At 36.7% G+C, this 19,714-nt stretch overlaps 1 protein-coding gene across 4 annotated transcripts in view; it reads left to right on the forward strand.

Annotated features, from left to right (window-relative positions):
• The first annotated feature begins 2,782 nt into the window (after positions 1–2,782).
• LOC126754246 (uncharacterized) overlaps positions 2,783–19,714 on the forward strand; it is an 83,732-nt gene continuing 66,800 nt past the window's right edge. The window contains exon 1 of one of the 4 annotated variants that reach the window (XM_050466247.1): positions 2,783–3,579. Coding sequence is in view for 1 of the 4 variants with exons in the window: in XM_050466252.1 (XP_050322209.1) it covers positions 3,554–3,579 (26 nt within the window). In the remaining 3 variants the exon portion in view is untranslated. The remainder of the gene's footprint in view (positions 3,580–19,714) is intronic. The other 3 variants (XM_050466243.1, XM_050466246.1, XM_050466252.1) reach the window with 3 other exon arrangements.

The following is a 19,714-nucleotide window of genomic DNA, read 5'->3' on the forward strand; positions in this document are numbered from 1 at the left end:
ATACATACATATGTACATACCTAAAGTGAAGTGTGTTCATATAGCGCGAGCTGTTCGTTAAGCAATTCACAACTGTAATTAAGAAATTGCGAAAATGACAATAAAATCGTCGAAGAGGAAATGCAACCACTTACCGAAACAAGTGCGATTACATACACCGTTATGCATGCATGCATTAAAACCCTAGAGTAGTCTCACAAGCGTTAGGCCACTCAGTGTGCAACTAAAGTCACTGACGCCACAAGCTGCCACAACTGACACTTTGTGTAAATTTCTTGATTATTTTGCTGATGCACCTTTTTTTCAATTTTCAATACAGGAATTATGCTAAATGTGTGCATGTACGTGCATGCATGCTTGCTGTCAAACTCAGCGCCGCACACCCAATGCGCAGCGCTTTATGCACAATCAACCAACTGTGTGCAAGCGTCACCTTTTAGCGCCAAATATGCTGCATAAATCAGCTGGATTAGCTTTTTAGCGCATTCCCCAATGATAGCGTTGTAAATTGAGTGCTTGTGTTCCGGCAGGTGTGCGGCGACCAAAGTGCCATTGCACAACTAGCACTCGCTCACCAACTAATTTAGCTAATTGCAGCGTCCTTCGGGGATTGCTTGTGGAAGTGCAGAATTTTTCACACTTTGATTGCACATGAGAGCAGGCAAGTTTGTTTACATGTGTATTCACGTCCAGCTGGATGTGTGCAGGAAATATTTTCGTGCAAAAAAAAGTCACGAAAAGTGCACCATAATAAACAATAAATAAATATTGACAGTTTTGTAGGCACTGCACAGTTTGAGTGTATTGTGACATGTTAAGTCATCAACAGTTTGATTGGGTTGTGCGAGGTTGCCAGCAGGAGCTTTTATGAAATAATTCAAATTGTAAAGTTTGTGGTGCCATCTGTAGGAAAGTTTAGCAAATAGCAAAGGTTCAGAGATTAGAAAAAGTGTTAGCAAACGGGAAGCTTATAAAATAAGCTAAAAGATATTTTTGATGAAAAATTTACTTTTTCCTTTTCAGTTTTTTTATTCAAATAAAATATATTAAATATAAAATTTTAAGATTTTCTGCTTACAAATATTCTAAAAATATTTGAACAATTTCATTGAAGATAAATCATTAGAAACACCGTTGCTTTTTAAGTTATGTAAAGTTCATATTTTTTTTATTCATTTAAGAGGTTATGTCCACCCGTAACTTTCAAAACACCCAGTTTTTTAATAACATATATATTTTTTGTAATATTTGAGAATATTCTGCGAAAATTAGTTTTAAATGAATCCGACCAATTGTTACGGAAATGTCAGCGTATTTGTAAGAACCTTTTAACTTACCGAGGCTGTTGTTTCCTTTTCATTCGTAGGGCTTTTTACGTGGAGGGTCCCAAACCCAGCGCACTACCCGAGGAGGGGATGTTTCGCCTTCTCTCCTTAGCTCGCCTTTAAACGGATGTTGTTTTGGCTACCCAGAGGATACTTGGTCTACGAACGGAAGTCTTGAGCTGCTTGATCCATATGTAAACGAATCATTTCTGGCCACTCCCAAGTGAATGACCTTCAGAGAACTTTCTTCACTTGCGTGAATTTCTACACATGGCTTCATCCTCCAGTTCCGCTTTTACAGACTGGAAGTGAAGCATATGGGTCTGGTAGTGCACGAGGGTAAGACAAAATATCTCCTGTCATTAAACAAACAAGTGTCGCACTCGCGACTTTGCTCCCAAGTCACTGTTGACAGACAGTCATAACTTCGAAGTTGTAGATAATTTCGTCTATCTTGCTGCTACTTCGGGCTGAGTAGCGAATTGGGAAGTGAAGTCCTCTCGCGATGAATAAAGACTAAACTCTATAAGACACTCATTATTCCCGTCCTGCTATATGGTGCAGAGGCATGGACGATGACAACATCTGATGAGTCGACGCTCGAGTTTTCGGGAGAAATGTTCTGCGGAAGATTCATGGCCTTTTGCGCATTGCAAATGGCAAATTCCGCAGTCGATGGAATAATGAGCTGCGTTATGCGTCGACATTGACATAGTTCAGCGAATTAAGAGACAGCGGCTACACTGGCTGGGTCATGTCGTCCGAATGGATGAACCTAATATTATGGAATTTTAGGTGTAAATCAAGTAATGAACGAAGCAATACAATTTTTGATAAAACTTTGGATCTGATAGGCTACTCCATAGTTTAAATGTTTTTACAGAATACAATTTTTTTCCTGATGTTGCCGTTTTGTCAGAATAACTTTGTATTGTAAGATTAACTTTTTTTGTGTCTGGATTTGAGTTCATTTTAGGCAGAAAAATCTCCATGATACCGGGCACAATTACTTGCAGATCTTTCCATAAATCGGTTACGGAATCGAGGATTCCTGATTTTCTGACTTGTAAGGGGTTATAAACCCATAATTCAATTATTCAGCGCAAAGACTACTTTTAAGGGAAAACCAAAATTAAAATTTGTATCATTCCATCAAGTCAATATTTTTAGATTGGAAAATAAAGCAATGCGTTTCAAGTTTCTAACAACCATATCTTGATTTCTTATATTGTTAGTCTCTCCACCTCTAACCCCCCACACCAATTTTACCACAAAACTCGGGTTGATGTTCTAAACTTTTCCATAAATAAAATATGTTTTTCCAACTAAAAAATTGTCACCTAGCGAAAATTCAACGCCGTTAAATCTTCGTATCTAGGCGCCGCTGTTCGTCATCTTTTCAACAGCGCACTCTTCTGGCAACATTGTAAATTTATTTTGCTTTCGCTTTCTCATTGTTGCTGCACAATTTGTTTCGTGTATCGAGTGTTTTTTCGTTTTTTTTTTGTGTGATTCTACATCAATAGAAAAATATTTCCGTTAAAAACTGCGCAAGCAAAAACAGCAATAATGTTAATTAATATTTACAAAACATGCAATTTATTAAATTCATAAACGTCATATGTATTCGTAATACTTTTCAGTGAAATTCGGATAGCGAACGCTGGCGCTATATGTTCAACAGTGTTGTGTGAGTGTTATGTGCATACAAATGTATATATGTTTTATTTTTTGTGTGCTGCTATGTACGTTCTCGTCTGTCGGTCCGTCCACGGTGTGTCTATTCTCGCTGTAAATTAAACGTCGCGCATCCCGCACCAACGTTCCAGGTGCGATGAATCATACATTTTTGAACGAGTAATTGTAAGACAAAAAAAAAGTTATTTAAGAAAAGCAAACAGAAATAGTGCTGGTTGTGGCTGCTGTTTGTTACTGCAACAACAACAATAAAGAATCCAATTAGTGCAAAGCAGGAAGAGCAAATGCATTCTCGAATGCTGTGCGCCAAGGTAAATGTGCATATAGTATACACGCGTTTGTGACAAATATAGCTACAATTGTAATGTCTAAGTGCATTTATTTGGACTTCGATTGTCATTATTGGAACAAGGAATTACATTTGGCAGCATTAGCATACATGTGAAAGTTGGAAACAATAAGCTGCCAACTTTCGAAGCTAAAGCGTTTGGATAACTGTCCTTGTTTTTGCTGTGGTGCCGCACGCAAAAATGAAAATGGTCAAATTATTCTTCAGGTAGGTGTCAAAATCCGTTCTGTACATACATACATCTCTGTATATTATATACTTCCTTCTGTTTATTTTTCGCTCATAAATCAAAAACGTGTTAGAACCATTAAAAATGATTATGAATGAAATGCAAAGCTGCGCTCCATACAAGCACTAACGCTTGAGAACGTAACCGCTTTGGGAATTGACGACAACTTCGAACCTACGCAACTTAACGCTTACTCTAAATGCCGTAGCTCTTTAGTTAACTGATACTGTGTCCAATATACCGGTGCTGAAGCACTACTCTCTGCCTTTTATACACTGCTCTTTGGTTATGCGTGCCTACGCGCTCTACCGTGTGCTGGTTTATTTCTGTGAATGACGTAATGCGAAGAGCTCTAGTAGCGAGCAAAGCAGTCGTACACAACTGAAACACACATCCACACAAGCGCTGGCAAACAGTCAACCTAACAGATCCAATAGCAACGACCAACAGACGGGCACAAAGAGCCCAGCTAGCAAATCCACGTATATTTTAAATCCAAATGTTATAAATGTACACAAATACTACAAAAACAAAGCACAAAAAGTGGGGAAAAAATGACACGCGCAAACGGCTAAAACGCTAGTTGTTGGTAGTCATTTTGGCTTTTGATGGTTTTTTTTTTTTTGTATTGAAGCTGGTTTCTTGCTTTTCTTATGTTTAATGTGTTGTACACACACTCCTTGTAGTTTTGTCCATTGTTGTTAAAGCTTGCGACAGTGGCGGAGACGCTGCTGCAACGGTTATTATTGTTGTTGTGTGGGTTGTTCATAATTTTTTGGTTTTGCTCTTTCCATCAACGCTGTTGATGATTACCCCACAAGTTTTTGTAGTTTGTGTCTATGGGAAGTCGGCTCAACATTGTGCGTTGCCTGAAATTTGGTCAATGACCCATCACACCACTGTTACTCTCTGACATGCTTTGATATTTATTTTTACACTGATGACGTCGTTAATGCAACGCTGTTTTTTATTGTTTAGTGTAGATAACTTCGTTTGTTCTTGTTGTAGGCTGTTTGGTTGGCAAATTTTAACATTTGCAACACGAAACTAAGGATTTCACAATGTTATGGGGTAACAGGTGGGGGGAGGCTATAATTTGAAACTGAAGTATGACCCCATTATCGCTACACACACGTGATGGTAATTTATCGATTTCCTGATTACTTGCAATATTGTCAACTGCACTGCACTTATTGTTGTGTCTGGTTGGATCATAGTTTAAAAATAAATGCTTACTGATTTGAATGGTAAAATTACACAATTCGTAAGACTTTCTACATAAAAAAGATGTCAGTTTGCATATAAAGCTCCTGTAATGCAGTTGTGCTTCAAAGTGTCTGGCGGCAAGCACATGTGCTGGTTAGAGTGTTAATTAGATTATATACATATACAGGTTCGTGGATTATACAATGATAATTAAAACCGAATATTAAAGGTTGTGGGTTTAAGGATCAAAAACGAGTTTTAAAAATAAAATTTTTAATTTCGAAACTCAAAGTCAGATTTAAAAATTGTAAATATTATTTTTTGTTTTAATTTTTAATGAAAATTTAAATCTACATTGTTGAAAAAAAATTAAAATATATTTTTCATATGCAAAATCTGATTTAAAAATCGAAATTTTTATTTTTAACTCTGTACGGGCATCGTTATTTTGCTGCTGTTAGTCGAATGGACTAAGAAAGCACGTCCAGGTTTAAAATTCTCAACCAGGTATTTGGAGTTATTTTTTTTATTTTTCAATCCGCTATTTGATTTTTAAAATTTATTTTAAATTTTTCAATTCGGTGTTTGGGATTAGAAATTTTGAAAATTATTTACAATTATTGTTTTCGATATTACAAAATAAAACACAAAAACTAATTTAAATTGTTAATAATATTATTTCTAATACATTATTTGCAACCTTGCTGTCACCACTGGTCCTTCTTCCAAGAGACGGATAGGGTAAACTTCACAAAGAAGTTTAATGTTACTGTCGGCCGTTGTTGTTCTTGTAGCGGCAGAAATCTGTCGGTAGGAATAGCAATGAGCTGACCGACGAAATAACCCACTCTGCTGCGGCTTCCAGGATGTTGGGGACAGAACCATGCATGCCATGATTTGATTGCGGTAGGACCCCACACCATAAAGTAGTTGCTCCGCACGGAGGAGAGAGTGGGGAGAGAACGGCATTGGCAGCAGGCAACAGTAATGTGCCATTCCAAATTGCTTTTGGGAGGTTACAACCTAGCTTGGTTTAGAGGTATATTCAACCTCTCCCTCTCAATTTCGTGTCCTTGTCGCACTTTATACTGGGTATTGCAGGCGATAGAAAAACTTATCCAATATGGGCATTGCCTCATTTGCAAACTGCCGGTTTTGCGATATGGAACCAACAAGAAACTCCAGAAAACCTGATTCTAGATTGCTCAGCAATATGTAGAAGGAGGCTCAAGGCTACAGGCGCCCAGCGAGACATTGTTCAGCGCACTGGACCTTTGTGACTATATATGATATAGGCGAGAACACAATAGACTATAGGTCGGTTGCACTGAAGCTATATACCTTCCACAAATAAAAAATGACCACACATAATTTTTTTTAACCGGACTGTTGGTAAGCTTCAGATAACTTGTTATTGTCGTCATTCAACGGTAGGTCCAGAAAATGTGCTGTTTCGTCGGGGAGCGAAGACCATACGGAGAGGGGTGTCAAATGTGTAGGGTTAGCTGGGCATGCAAAGAGGTGGTTAGCGTCATGCGGGGACTCGTTGCATGCTGATATGTCGGGGTCGGTTCTGGATAACTAAGAGTTTAACCTGCAAAAGTATCTAGAACGAAGCTGCGCAAGGGCCACTCTACAATGGGTGGTGATTTGACTCCAAGAACTCCAATCACAGAGTAGGAATTTATGGCTCCACTGTGAATGGCGGTTAGTGCGTCCGCAGTCTGGTCGACGTATTGTCTTATGTCGTCGAAGTAGTTAAGGAAGGACCTCTTTATGTTGTTGTTGTTGTAGCGGCAGAATTCTGTCGAGATGACAGTCCTTAGCCGGATGAAAATCTGTGTTCTTACCGCTTCCGTAGACCCGACTGTCACAGGAACGGGACCTCTTGATGCTCATAGGAGGCGTTTTCACTGCCGCCAGCAACTGGCATAATGTGTTCGATTCTCCAATTTACGACGCATCAACTTCTAATTATTGAAAACACACTTTGCAAATAATTAACGGCAATATCTTATCTGAAATCCTTAAATAAAGTATCAAACGAAAAAAAAAATCAAGTCAATTCTGCATATTTTCGCGCTGATAAGCAAGTCCATTATCCAGATGACGTCAAGTTCTGTAAAAATGCCAATGTTTATAAAACCTGATAACCAATTTAGATAAGAAGAGCAACACCATTATTGCTTTTGTTTTTATATCGTACAGAATTTAAGTTGTACTTTGCTATCTTAAATTAACATACCCATTTTTCATATTAACGCCAATAAGAACGAAGTACGCCAACAGTCAACCAATATTTATCTTTTCTCAATACATGCGTCGGAGATAAAGCGCTGTCAAGTGACAAAGCGCAATATTGCAGTGGTGTTATAAATAAAATTAACAGTTTATCTGGTAGGCACAATAATGACAGCAATAAAGTGCTGTGATTAACGGTGTAAAATGACACAGTTTTCTGCGTCTTTCTTTAATGTTTGCTGACAGCAAGGATTATACTTAGTTTAAAGACACATTGAAGCTTGAAAATGAGTCTAGCTGATGAGTCAAAATTTTAGGTTGTATTTATCACATGGATTTTCTTGAATTAAAAAGTATGTTACAAACATGTGGCAACCATATTCAAAAAAATCGTTAATAAAAATCTTTTTTATAGAGGTATATCATATTTGCTAAATTTTTTACTAAATATAAAATTTAACATCTGGCAACCCTAATAAAATAAATTATTTTAAGCCTTCATTTACTTTTTTTTTGTTTGTTGCCATTATTATAATAAAATCACATACATTTTATTGAATTTAATTTATAAAAAGTTGGCAACTCTAATTAAATATAGTAAGTTATTTTTCTATTTCCATTTTCTAAAAATTCGTTGATTATTTTTTTTTCTTTAGCGTTATTTCATGCTTGATATAATTTTTATTAAATGTAAAATTTAGCATCTGGTAACACTAATAAAATAATATATTTTAAGCATTCGTTAAATTTTTTGTTTGATACCATTGTTATAATAAAATCACATAAATTTTATTCCATTAAATTTATAAGTAGGTGGCAACGCTAATTAAATATAAATTAATTTTTTTCCCATTTTCAAAAGAATCGTTGATAAAAATTTTTATTTTTTTTTGTATTTTAGCGATATTTCATATTCGCTTTAATTTTAATTAATGGTAAAATTTAGCATCTGGCAACCCTAATAAAATAATCTAAAGAAAAAAAATTGTTTGATTCTAATATTATAATAAAATCACATCAATTTTAATTGAATAAAATTATAAATAGTTGGCAACTCTAATTAAATAAAAATTATTTTTCTATTTCCATTCTCTAAAAAATCGTTTGATAAAAATTTTTTTCTTCTTGTATTTTGATTTTAGCGATATTTTATGTTTGCTATACTTTTAATTAAATGTAAAATTTAACATTTGGCAACCCTAATAAAATAATCTAAATAAATAAAAATAAAATAAAAAGTTTGTTTGATTCTTATATTATAATAAAAACAAATAAATATGATTAAATTAAAATTATAAATAGGTGGCAACTCTAATTAAGTATACATTATTTTTCTAACTGCAAATTTGATTAAACGTCTACAGTTTTACTTATCTTAGTTTTTTATATTAAAAATTATATTGAATTAAATTGTAAAAAGGTGGTAACCTTATTTAAGTTATATTTCTTAACTTCTTAATATAAAATTTGACTTAAAATTTGCAAGCAGTTGGCAACTTTTTATTTTTTCCAACAGTTAGACATTGCACAAACCTAAAGCTGCACTGTGGCAACGCTTTGTGTGCTGTATCTGTATCTCTGTAATCTCGTTTCAATCAATCGATTTTACTGCCGCACCTCCAGAAATTTGTCATCAAAAAGTTTTAACCCAATTTAAAATTAAAAGCCTACAAAAATTGCCATGACTTGTTAAAATCTCAGACTTTCTCCCTCTAAAAGGGGACAATGAGTCATACTACTTCAAAATTGTACTTTACCAAATTTTCAGTAGAGCGTCTTCGCCATGGTTAAACTCTAACGACAACTCATCACATCGAACGTTTACCGAAAAATTTCCGGAATTGGAGACTAGACACTAGGCAATAGTTTTTCATCATGAGGTGTGAACATTTAGACGTGAAGCTTGAGGCGGCGCTACGTCTTCTTGGAAATAGAGATCCACTTCAAATCATCTACGTCAATTTCATGAAATTACGAGAAAAATGTCAGTCAACATTGTGTTGTAGCGCTCGCTATTGATGGTCAAGGTATTTCCTGCGTTATTTCGAAAGTAATAAGGTTCCGATGATGCCGCTATACCAAAATCCGCACCGAACAGTAAAGTTTTTGAGATGCAAGTAAGCTTCCTGAAGTGCGCCAGGATTTGATCCACACTAATAGCAGTCATTTTGTTTCTTGACGAAGCCATTAAATCAGAAATAGGTCTCATCTGAGATGATTTTTCGATGAACGTGGATTTGTGAATTTTTCAGAGAACGAGAATTCGCGTAATAATCTTGTACAATTTGCTAGTGTTGTACCAAAGTAAAGCGCGAGATGATGAAATGGCAATTTGACACAATTCCGTAAACAAACATGACCGCTACGAGGTGTCAAAATCAACTTTAGTGTTGAACTATTTAGTCGAAAAGATCGAAACCCATATCGTCTTCCTTGGACTTCGATTCCTCTTTTTTGACTTCTACTTTCCCTATTGGTAGACGAAAAGTTGGTATCTTCACAAAAGTTGGCACAGGTTATTTTCTAAGATAATAATGTAATATATACGAAGAAATTCACACTGAACGATCGGAATCTAGTGCAGGTATGGAAAACTTTCGCATTTGACGATATATCTTCCATACAAACTGTAATCTCTGAAACACATACATAGTTACTAAAATAGAAATGCACCTGTGAAGGGTATATTAGCTTCGGTGCAGCCGAAGTTAAAGTTTTTCTTGTTTTAGCTTCTATTCACGGATAAGACTGGAGTCACTGCAAAAATGGAGCACCTTTGGCTTTCCCAAAAGTCACTTTTTTCTAGGCCATTCTACCAGGTGTGCCCCCTAACATTCTGAATCATGACTCAGGCAGCCATTTAGATATAATACTCCATATATCGACCGTCGTAACTATATCAACAATAAGTCATATAAGAAAATTAAGTTTTCTTTTTAATAGGTTGAAGTTGGCTCCTAAAAAAATACCAAAAAAACTAGGAAAAAAAGATAAGAGAAATGAGGAAAATAACTACAAACAAAATGTCAAAAATTTGACTCTCTTTTCTCGCTTAAGCACGCGCTATTGCTCATTTTAGGTTAGAAAGACTAGACTATGGTCTAAAATTTCAGTGAGGTTAGATTCTTTCATTAACGAAAGTCTAGATAACAATGATAACTTTGTGTCTCATAAGTACAGGGTTTGTTCAGAAAGCTAGAGGACTGATTTTCGGTAGAGGGCGTGCTGGGAGACTTGCGACTTCGACAAACACTCACTTTTGAACTCAGACCGTCGTTTCAGTATTAAATTGCCCAGATGTTAAATTTATCAAAATCTGTGATTCATGGCATTGTGACTGAGCACTTGAACATGCGTAAGGTGTGCCCAAAAGTGCTCACAGTCGACCAGAAATTGCAGTGAGTAGAAGTGTGCTAACAAAATTTGAACATTTCTGAAAGTGACCTCCAATTTATGAATAACGTAATCACAGGTGACGAGTCATGGATCTTTGAATATGATCCCGAGACAAAGAGGCAATCTTCCGAGCATTTTGAAACGATAGAGGGGATACAAGCAGCATGCACCTCGGCTCTCAAAGCTATACCTGCCGTGACTCCTTCAATACTTGTAACAATTGGTTAAATAATTTTTTTTAATCGACTCAGTCCTATTACTTTCCGGACAAACCCTGTAGTCTTATTAGCAGGGAGCAGAGCTCTAGCATACCGCGAATTAGAAACCACTTACATACTTGTATATCGGTATATCTAAACACCTTATATAACTCCTTCAAAACTAGTTATTTCAGAAAGTCAGTCAGAATGCAATTATTAATACTTTTTTAACCTGACGAAATAATACAATCGGTAATTTTGTGACCTGTTAAAATGCAACTATTGATAATTGTGCGACCTTTCAAAACACAATTACGAATAAATTGTTAAAATAATATCGATATTTTTTTGACGTGTTAGAATGCAATTATCGATAATTTGGTGAATCGTAAAAATTCTGTTATCGATAATAATTTCCCTGTCTAAATGATACTATCGATAATTTTGTGATGCGTTAGAATGCAACTAACAATCATTTTGTGATCTGTCAAATCACATTTATCGATAATTTGGTGAACCGTGAAAATACAATTATTGATAAATTTGCAAATTGTTAAAATAAAACTATCGATGATTTTCAGACCTCTCAAAATGCAACTATCGATAATTTTAAATATCGAAATACAGCTATCGATAATTTTGTATCTATCAAAATGCAATTCTCAATAACTTTTTGATAACAGATAGTCAATAATTGCAAAATCGTATTGCAATTTTGAAATCAGTGGCATTGCCAACTAAATCAAGTGTTGCTATAGTAAAAAAAAACAATTAGTCGCTAAAAAATTGATGAACTGTTCTAAATTTTGATTACTTTTGCCCAACACGCTTAAAATTTTTGGAATTTCTTGATAAACTAAAATAGCTAATAGTCATAAACAGAATTTTACAAACTATGCAGTCATTGATCAGGAATGTGAAAGAAAAATATTTTGATTATTTCGCAGAAAATCGGTAAATTTCGGCTGTACAATAATAACACAACTGTTATGAGTTGGAGTCATTCATTATAGGTAAAAATTAATGTATAGCTTTCTCAAAAATATTTTCGCCAACAGTGAGTGACCTAATCTAACTTGGACTCAAAGCCTACATATGTACATACATATGTATGTGTGAATGTGTTTATGTATGTACCCACATATAATTAATATTCTGTTAATAACACACACATGAAACAGTGACACCGCATTACGCTTTAGGATAATAAAAGATGATTCACCTTTATGGTCATGGGTATGCAAATAAATGCCATAAATTCGCGAAAAATCACTGCAACAAAGTTCAAAGCACTCCAGGTTATTCCCACTATCACCACTTTCTAATTCCTAATGGAAAGCGTTAATCATCACAATCGATAACACAACGATAATTAGCAATTAATTAATTACACGATATTGCATTTGTTGCTAGCCGGCAGTCAAATGCATTCATATTAATTTATTTATCTGGCATTTACTTCATTGTTCTCCATGATAAAATCACAACTGCGCCGGTGGTTGACTCACAGCCAACGGGATATACGACTCATACGCACTCGAATGTTCACTCGTCATACGTAGGCTGGAACTGTAAATACCTAACCACATATATGCGAGTGTGTGTGTGTTCTATTGCTCGTCAACAACAACATCGCCGCTCGGTCATGTAAACTATGCTAATTGTTGTTTAGCGAGTTTGCAACGCAGGTGATTCTGGCAGCGACATTCCAGCGTTTGTACTCACCACAACCACTTGAAATGGCGCCGTTCAGACAGCTAGCCAGCCAGCCAGTGCAGTCCAGCCCATGATTGCTGTCTTCGCACTTATCGACATTCCTTGTGGTTCTGTTGTTATTGGTTTTGTTGTTCTTGTTGGTGTCGGCGTCGGCGTCGTTGATGATTATGCTTTGGCAAATATTATTTTCGTTGTGGCGCTTCCTAATCAGTTTTAATATGAGTAAATACCGCGTATCTACTGTGTGCGTTGTTGTGCCTTGTTTGCATAAGAAAAAAATAAATTATTGTTGTGTTTAGCTACTGGGTAATAGAATTTACATACGTATTTTTCGCATTTTTTTCACAAAATGTGTGTTTACTTAGCTGACGTGGCTCAGTTTTCTCTCTTAATGTTGTAATTTCAAAGGCTTGTTTATCTCTCATTATTGCACTCTTCGATTCGTCACTTCTCTGCTCGCTACCTGTGAGCTCTGCTTTCTTGAGAAAGCAGTAACAAAATTATCCACGATACTTCCCGAGGGGCCAGTCCGCATGAGCAGTTTGGAGTGAACTCCAAGAGTTCCTGCTCCCTGTGGTACCAGAATTAAGTCTGCGTAGCAAAAACTACTACCAGTTGAGCTTCCATACGGCTCTGGACTGGTGACCAGGGATTAGACCCCATACTCTCATCCCACGCACCCATAAATCACACCTTATCGAACCTTAAGTTTCAGCCAAACCTTTCAAACGTCCCGTCCGGCATTCCAACTAGAGAGGAATGGAGGAAGGAGACTGGAGATCACACTGCTGACATCCAGCCGTCTATTTGTATAGCTAATTTCCATTCCCCCAAAGTACCTGATATCCGAGTACATTGGACATTCTGCAATGACATGTACCCAATTCTCATTGCGTGCTCCACACACACACATTCAGATGTTTCCGCTAAATTTCGCCTATGTAAGAATGCATTCAAAGGTCTATGCGCAGTAGGAAGCCCAAGCTCAGACAGAATCTGAAGTCCTGGTTTCCTTCCACAAACCTGACATCCTGAATGTACTCGTAAGTCACTCGACTGTTACGGCTTTTCCCAACGATTTTGCCACTTATTCCTAACCCTTTCATCTAGAAGCGTCCTGCTTACTAGAAATCCTTCCCTCTCCACATCAGCGTCAGAAGTCCAATCATCCTGCAGCAATGACACACTCAAGCCCCTCTTTAACCTGAATGCAACAGCTCGTTGTATGACAATCAGCTCAAGAGGTGCTGCTCCTAACAACATCTGCATTACATCCGTTGAGACGGTGCGACATGCAGGCACGCAGCAAGCATCAAAAACGCTTTATGGAGAAAAGGTTTTGATGTTCCAAGACTGTCGTGGCTGCTTCCCACCGTACAGCAGATCCATAAGTGGCACAGGCCCCAAACAAGCCACGAACAGTTCGACTTATGTATGTGTATGTACACTACTATTATTCAAAGCATTGTCATCTGAAGCTACTTGTACATATGAATGTGCAGTTGCGGTCAAATTCTTAGTAGTGCTAGGCATTCATTTAATATAAGTATGTGATCATACTTTTTTAATACAACTTTTTTGTTGAGATGCATTTCAAAATAAGTTAGCTTCAGATGTTGACATGAAAACATGCAACAACTTGTTTCGCTTGGATTGTTGTTTTTGTTACAATTGCGGGACTTTTTTATTTGCAACGCGTTTTCGGCCAGTCAAAATCTTAGTAGTGTGTGAAAGAAGTGTTTGAAAAATGAAATTAATTGACTTAATTGAAGTTTTCGGTTTTAATGTTAAAATTTAACTTTTATTCATTTAGAAATATTGAAAAATAAGAATTGTACGCCTGAGAAACGCGCCCTGATAAAAAATTGTTTTCTGAGGGCAAAACTAATGTCGAAGTCCAAAATATTCTTAGTTGCTCACCCACAATGGTATGTAATGCTATCAGGTACCAATCAAGTAATAAAAAACGTGGGAGCAAGCCAGAAATGGCAGGTAGGAGAAGTCTCACTCCATTGTCAGATACCCAAGGCAGATTCCATTTGCGGCTGCTACAGAGGTAAAAGGCGCATTTAGTGTACCTAGAAGTATTTAAATTATATGCCGGCATTTGTGTAATCATGACTTGGGGGCCCCCGATCCATGAAAAGGGCCGTTATTGCTTAAAACACATGTTGAACAAAGCCTTTGATTCGCTAAAGGAAATTTTAATTGATCTTCGGCAAAATGGTGGAACATTTTATGGTCGGAAGAATCGAAGATTGTTAAATATGGCGAAAAAGGATCGCGTCAATATGCAAGACGTCCGCCCAATACCGAATACCAGCCGAAATATACAACAAAAACGGTAAATCATAGTGGTGCGAGTATCTTGGTTTGGGCATGTTTTTTTTGGCGAGGTGTGGGCTCCATTTATTAGATCAAGGAAAGCATGACTGTTGATCCATATGTCGAAATACTCCAGAAAACCATGCTGCCGTATACCAGTGAAGAAATTCCGCTTGTTTGGATGTTCCAGCAGGACAATGATCTCAAGCACACAAGTAAAGTTTTTGAGCGTCGAAATTCCTGATATTTTTTTTCATATATTTATAATTCATTGAAACTAGTTAAACAATGAGTTTTTTTTGTGATTTGTTTTACTTACTGTTAGGGCTTTTATGGTAAAAAATATTTTTTTTTATAAAAGCGATATCTTATAGTTTTTTAACAGTTCCTCTTCTACGTTGACACACTACTAAGAAATTGACCGCAGCTGTATATATCATCTTAGTGCAGTTTGTAGATTTCATTCCAGTAAAACTTCGCCGGCTTGGCAACCAAGAATGAATCAAGTTTTTGTTACCCTGTTCTCATGTGAGCCATAGCCCAATGAGGTCGTTCTGCATCAAGCTGAAGAAATGGCAGTCAGAAGGCGTAAAGTTTAATAATAGTTTAAAACCGGTTTTACAACATCAGGGAAAGTAATCTTGGGGTAATAATTAGGCTGTTATCTTCCATAGTTATGAACTTTATTCGAAACAATAAACACTTTTATTAGGGTGCTACTGTGTTGGCAGTTCTTTATATTATATGATAAAACTATGTGCCGTTTCTAAAAATTTAGAACTTTCTCCTAAGATTTGCCGCGATGGTTGTAATACTCAAAAAAAAACACGTTGGAGAACGTGTATAATTATATAATTGACGTGCTTTTGACTAAGACAATCATGAAATCTCCGATGAAATTGTTCAGATCGAGACACTATTGACCAATCACTATAAGGAATCGTTTGTATTTGTGAAGGTTATGTCTTCGGCGCAACCAAAATTCATGATTCTTATTGTTTTGAATTACGTTGAATAGAAAGTTTTTAAAATACTTATGTATGAGTACAAAATCAAATGTTATAAGTTATGTATATCTGATGTGGCAGCCAAACTTTGGCCTATTCTAAAAATCTGATCTCATTTCTTGACAAACTTTTATACATAGACTGTGCACATTTGAAATTACTATAATTAGCACAGAGTTGATAAGTGCTTTAACTTCACATTATTTCCAATGCAATGTAGTAATTTATAGAAGAAAAGCAATCTTGCGAAATCAAATCTATACCAAAAATCGCGTTCATAAAACAGAAGCCTTTATGAGTTGGTTAAAACCCAGCCAAGTCCATTGCCCCTATATTCTAACGCGCCAAAATTACAGTTAACTTTTCCTGTTCAACAATAGCAATACAAGCGTTTAAAACACAAAACGACTCAGAAACATCCTTTGTTCCGTAAACAGTAATCTCTCAACGTTCTAAATAAGCGCTTCCATTCAGCACAGTTTGAGAGGCGCTGACCACTTGCGCTTCCGCATTGCCAAATATGTAGAAAACGCAGCGCAATCAATTTCGCACTTTATGCGTGCATTTATGTACACATTTATGATTTTTTGTTGTTGTTTTTTGTAAAGTAAACAAAAAATTCTTTTCACACGACAGTTTTGCTTGCACTCACTGCGGCTGCCTGCCACCGCTGGCGCTGCCTCTGCCTCCGCGCCAAGATTGACAATTTAATTTGCTTCGATTAACGTTGATGGGCGATACAATTGAAAATATCGAGCGCGGCCAATTGCCTTTCGCATTCATACATATGCAACTGCATACATACATACCCGTGTATGTGTGTCTGTGCGGTGCGACGCGTCGCATGCGTAATGCAAAGCGCTTGACCTTCGCAGGAATTTTTGTGCGATGCATTGTCGGCGGAAGTTGTTGAATGGAAATGTGAATAAAAATTTTTACACAAAACAATACACACATACATACATATGTACGTATGCTTTTATGTATGTACAAGTGCACAAAAGAAATTTATTAAATGCTTGCGCAAATAAATCAATTAAGTCAGAAATCTGTAAAAATGAATGTGTATCTGAATGTATGTTAAGTTAATTATGCGAAATAAATATCAATAAAAAATCGATAAATTAATTAAAAAGCAATGAGATTTAACGCAAATAACAGTGTATTGCAAAATTGAACGATATAGTCAACAAGAAGAAAAAACGTTAACTTTGGTTGCACTATAGCTAAAGGGTGATCCATTTCGAAGTGCACTACTTTTTTTTAAAGAAAAAATAGAGAAAATTTATATATAGTATAGTCATAGTAGTCCGATATAACCAATATAAAGGGTGATCCATTTCGAGATTCCCTACTTTTTTAAAGAAAAAACACAAAAACTTCAAATTTAATGGGGAATCTTTATTATCATTCGAAAGAACACTCTTTGGCACCTATTTTTTTTGAAGATTTGCTCTTTCAAATGTTGGCCGCGGCTACGTCTCAGATGGTCCATCCGTTAAGTTCAATTTTCGATGACTCGTTCGAGCATTTCGACTGGTAACTGGCGAATGACACGCGCGTTGTTTTGCTCCAAGGCCTTGAATCAAAGCGGAACTGTCCGCATAGACTTTAGACTTTACATATCCCCACAGGAAGAAGTCTAACTGTGGCATATCACATGTTCCTGATGGCCAATCGGCTGGTCTAAAACGTGAAATTATCTACTCACCGTAGTGTTCTCTCAATAAATTCATTGATTGATGTGATGTGTGGAAATTGGTGTCGTCTTGTTGAAACCAAATGTTACCGCGATCACGAGCTTCAATGTTAGGCATCAAATCATCAGTTCTCAAGGCGCGATAACGATCGCCATTCACGGTTATGTTCTAATCGGCATCATTTTTGAAGAAATATGGACCGATGAGTCCACAGGCCCACATACTACACCAAACCGTTGTTTTTACTAGATGAAATGGTAGCTCTTGAATCTCTTCAGGTTGCTCTTCGTCCCAAATACGTTAATTTTGCTTGTTTACATAACCATTGAGCCAGAAATGGGTATCATCGTTAAACAAAGTTTGGTTTAAAAACGTTTGATCTTCGTGAAACTTTTTATGAGCTCATAGAGCGAAGTGATGTTGCTTGGGAAGGTCGAGCGGCTTCAGTTCACGCACAGGCTGTATTTTGTACGCTTTCAATTTAAGATCTCGACGTAAAATGCGTGAAGTCGTTCCATCCGTTCCGTCAGTCCGAGTTGCTGCCAACGGCGCCAAATTGACTCTCTACGATCTTCGTGTCTACTCTCGCCTCGTCTCGGCTACGGCTGCTATATTTTCTTTACTACGTGCTGGACGTAGTCTATTAGGTCGAATGTTATCCAAGAACGAATTCTGGGTATCAAGTTGGGTGATGGTGTTGCGAATAGTACGGTCAGGAGGTCGATTATGTTGCCCATGAGTTGAGCGAAGCGCGCAAAACACATTATTTACTGAACGTGAGTTTACGTAATAAAGTTGAACGATTTATAAATTTTGTTCAGGAGAAGTCCATCTATGATGAAATGCCGTACGACAAAAATAACATGACAGCTTGCCATGACTCACGCGTGATTTGTCAAAAAAGGTTATTGAAAAATATACCTATACTTGCATTATCCCTTATAATACCCTTCAGAGGTGCATTTCTTGTAGCAGGGAAGAGTAAAAAAACATCTTTACATTGATATTAATCGAACAGTTTGTATGGCATATCATACATACATATATCTTTAGAGAATTTTCTTCGGAGATGGTAGCCCTGCCTTGGACCATAATGGATGCCAAATTCATTGAAAATACTTCGTCAAATGAAAAGCTTCCCATACAAGAACTTGATTCCGATCGTTCGGTTTATCTGGCAGCTATGTATGTGCTATAGTTGTCCCATATCGGCGGTTCGCAAGAATTATCAGCTTCTAGGGGAGAAAAGAACATTTGCAAAATTTCAAATCAATATCTCAAAATCTGAGGAACTGGGGTGGGAGATCGTACTTGGACCACTATTTGCAGTCCGTTGCGATGTCATAAAAAGAGAATTGCTGTATTCGATCTTACAAGTCAGCAAAGTGCCTTGTGGCCAAAACACGCGTTTAAGCATGGTGCGATTTCTGAAAGTGTTGAGATGCTTCCACTTCGTCTTCTTCCAGCTGGCGTTCGGTAAGATTTTTATCCTTAGAGCAAGGACGCCGATAGCGCAATGAACTGGTAGAATTCCCACAACTAGGGAGAGAATTTCTTTAGAGCGATCTTGGATTAAAATAATCTTGCGATAGCGCATGAACCGATGGTGGTGAATTAAGGTATATTGTGCCTTCTTACCAAATTATTTCTTCGATTTAGTCCAAAATTTCCATTGTATCCAAGGAAAATTGAAAATTTTCCTACAAACTTATTAGACATTTTTAAAAGCAAGAATTTTTAAAGGTTCTCCTTTGCAATCATCTTAAAATCTATGATAAACCTCTTATTTTGATTTCATTATTTTATGGCTTTCAGTGTTAGGACAGAAATTCGGACACATAGCCACCGCGCGCCTTATGGGTAAATACCAAATCCTTCTAACGGATTTTGAATCCCTCATTTGAGTGTAAAAAGCTGTTGGGCAAGCGAGAAACAAGAGAAAAGCTAAGTTATGAGTTAATAAAAAGGGTTCAAAAGAATGTCGGAAAGCTTAAAGTTGGATATTGAGTATTTAAAGTGCGAACGAGAAACTTGAATTTATGTTAGCACTCCCTCATTCCACACCTTTTAGAGAGTGTCGAAACGAACAAACAATTCATATAAATCACATAAGAGGGAGGCTGTCTGGTCAGTAATGTTCTGATTCCTGATTTATAACTAGTTGATTGTAGCCGTTTTGTTGGCATAGACTATTGACTTGACGTATCACCACAAAAATTATCGCAACAGAGTTCTATTTTACGAGCAAGGTAGAGAATTAACGGAGCTTTACAAGCTTGTATAGCTTGTAGCAAGATGCTGTTACATCCAATTCCCCATTAA

Source organism: Bactrocera neohumeralis, chromosome 3 (assembly GCF_024586455.1).
Source record: "Bactrocera neohumeralis isolate Rockhampton chromosome 3, APGP_CSIRO_Bneo_wtdbg2-racon-allhic-juicebox.fasta_v2, whole genome shotgun sequence".
NCBI classification, from domain to species: Eukaryota; Metazoa; Arthropoda; class Insecta; order Diptera; family Tephritidae; genus Bactrocera; species Bactrocera neohumeralis.